At 14.5% G+C, this 2,765-nt stretch overlaps 1 protein-coding gene across 1 annotated transcript, besides 2 other annotated features; it reads left to right on the top strand. All coding sequences in view use genetic code 6, as the record gives it.

The window, feature by feature from the left end:
* Positions 1-503: 503 nt before the first annotated feature.
* Positions 504-550: a microsatellite.
* Positions 551-1,710: 1,160 nt separating this feature from the next.
* Positions 1,711-1,922, top strand: IMG5_121640 (hypothetical protein; the record flags this gene model as incomplete). Its single annotated transcript, XM_004032427.1, has 1 exon — positions 1,711-1,922. A coding segment is annotated over one exon (212 nt), but the record flags the coding sequence as incomplete, so codon positions are not given.
* A 601-nt stretch (positions 1,923-2,523) lies between these two features.
* Positions 2,524-2,563: a microsatellite.
* Between the last annotated feature and the right edge of the window lie 202 nt (positions 2,564-2,765).

The following is a 2,765-nucleotide window of genomic DNA, read 5'->3' as shown; positions in this document are numbered from 1 at the left end:
TATATATTTTTAATAAAATTAATAAATATAATAATCAAAAAATAAAAAAAATTATTTATATCTATAATTTTTATTTAAGATATATAAAACTATTTTTAATGTTACCTTAAGTTCATTAGTTTTTATATAAAAATTTGTAAGTAATCATTTATAAATTATTATATTTCTTCTTTATCTGTAATTTTATCCTAATTAAATAATTAGTATCCATATTTTAAAAATATTTTAAGTTAAAAAAGGTTATTTAAATTACTTTGTTAATGCTTTATAAAGTGTAATATGCATATTAATATAACTCCTGGTGAATTTCTAAAGATTTATAAAATGTTTTTGTTGACTTTTTAAAATTATAAAATTTTAATTTAATTACTTATATTTAAATCCTATGTATCTTATAACATACATTTATAATATTAAATTGGTACAGTGGATTATAAATATTTATCTTCATCATTTATTTAAATTTGTTCACTATTAAAGTATTATTATTAATCTTAAATAACTTACTAATCTTATTTATTTTATTACTAACTCATATTTGATATTTATTTTTGTGTAAATTTTTATTTAATTATTTTTAATTATTATATATATATTTTCTTTTAATTTTAAAATAAAAAAATCTTACTAAAAAAAATTATTTCCTAATTTTTTTTATTTATAAAATATTAATAATTATAAATTTTAATTCAAATTATTTAAATATAAAATTGAAAAATTTAATACTGAATTTTTGTAAATTTAAAAGGAACAAAATAATGTCAAAAATGTTTAAAAAATTTTAAATCTAAATTTAAATAATTATAAATTTATTCTGAAATTATAGAATTTTCGCATTTTATAATATAAAATAATATATTATAATTTTAAGTTGTAATAGTTCAAATATATTTTTTTGTATATAATATTTTAATTTTTTACATATAAATTAAAATAATTAAATAAAATAAAAATAGATGGTACTATTTAATTATTTCGATATTTTAAATAATCAATATTAGATTTTTTAACTTTTTAAACTTTCATATATTATTTTATTTTAAAAAATATTTTATATGTATTATCTATAAAATTAAAAAATTATAGTATTTTAATAAAAAATCAATATATTAAATAATTATAATTTTTTTAAAATATTTATATTTATAAAATAAATAAAAATGGGTGGTCATGGTGGTTTAAACATATTACCATAAAAAAAATGGAATGTATACAATAGAGATAATCGATTAAAAGTTGATAAAGATAAAAAACGACTAGAATAAAAATAAAATGAACAAAATACATAAAAAATAAGAGAATAATCAAATTTATTGTTGGAAGATTTGAGATAAAAAAGGACTTTAGATATGTACTAAGACTTAAAAAGCGAGAAAATCTAGATTGATTAGAGTAAAGTAATTTAAGGTTTTTTGAATTAAACACAAAAAGATAATAAAAATCATCAAAAAGAAAAAGGTAATAAACAAGTATAAAATATTTATTTTTTTTAAGAAAAAGTTAACTTGTTTGAAATCGAAGAAGAACAATTTAAAAAATAATAGTAAATAGAGTTAGATATGAAACAGAAAAAATTTTATGAAAATAAACCTTACGATATTTCAACTAAATTTGCTGGTAAAAATGAAAATTAAATACCATGGTATGCATCAATGCCTTAAAAATAAAATTAAGTAGAAGAATAATAATAAAATAATTATATAAAATAAGAAATTGATAATTTTAGAAAATAAAAAAATCAACTATACACTATAATTCCTGAAAAAAAAGAAAAAAAAATTAAAAAGCGTGATAAATCTAAAGAAAAAAAAGAACATAAGCATAAAAAAAAGCATGAAAACGAATCTAAATAAGATAAATTAAGGATACTAAGAGAAGAAAGATTAAAAAGAGAGAGAATAGAATAAATAAAACAAAACTAAGTTATCAGATAAAACAACTTTTTTTAATGAAAATTATACTTAAAATAAGCTTTTAATATAAAAAATATTATTATTAAAAAAATTAAAATATTTAATTAAATAACCACCAAAAAATTCGAAAAAAAAAAAAAAAAATAAAAAAAGTTTTTATATGTAAAGTATAATATATATAATTTATAAATTTTTATAAAGTTCAATTATTTTCTTTTTTAATTTTTTCAAGAACATTATTTTTTTTATAATTTGTTTATTATTATCTATTCTTTTAGCTATGTTTAGAAAAACAGAATTTATTCCAATTCTTTTTATATTTTTTATTCATATATCTAAAATTAGCAATTTGTTTATTTTATAAATATTCATCTTGCCTGTTTAAAATATCTTTAATTTCTGGATCTTCGATTTTTAATATCTCAATGCTTTTAGGGGCTTATAAACTATATTCCATCAAAAAATCATATTTGTTTTGTCGTTTTTGCTTTATTCTTTAGTCAATATTATCAACAATACCTTTGTATTAATTATATCTTTACAAAATTCTATTTATTTTCTCATCAATTTATACTATTTAATTACAACTATATAAATAATATAGATACTCTTATATTTAATTTTCATTATTATTTTATATTTCATTATTAATATGAAAAAGTTAATTACTAATAATAGTTTAATTTGCAGTGCTTGGCGTCAAATTAGAATTATTATTTTTTTAATTTTTGAACTTTTAATTATTAAAAAAAACTTAATATTTAGAAGCATTTTATACTACTGACTTTGTTGTATTTTTATCTAGTTATTTATTTATGTATGTATTTTTATTATCTTTATAATTATTTTATT

Source organism: Ichthyophthirius multifiliis (assembly GCF_000220395.1).
Source record: "Ichthyophthirius multifiliis unplaced genomic scaffold scaff_1120509250969, whole genome shotgun sequence".
Classification (NCBI taxonomy): Eukaryota; Ciliophora; class Oligohymenophorea; order Hymenostomatida; genus Ichthyophthirius; species Ichthyophthirius multifiliis.
The sequence above is the reverse complement of the archived record's forward strand: the minus strand, read 5'-3'. Positions and strand labels throughout refer to the sequence as shown.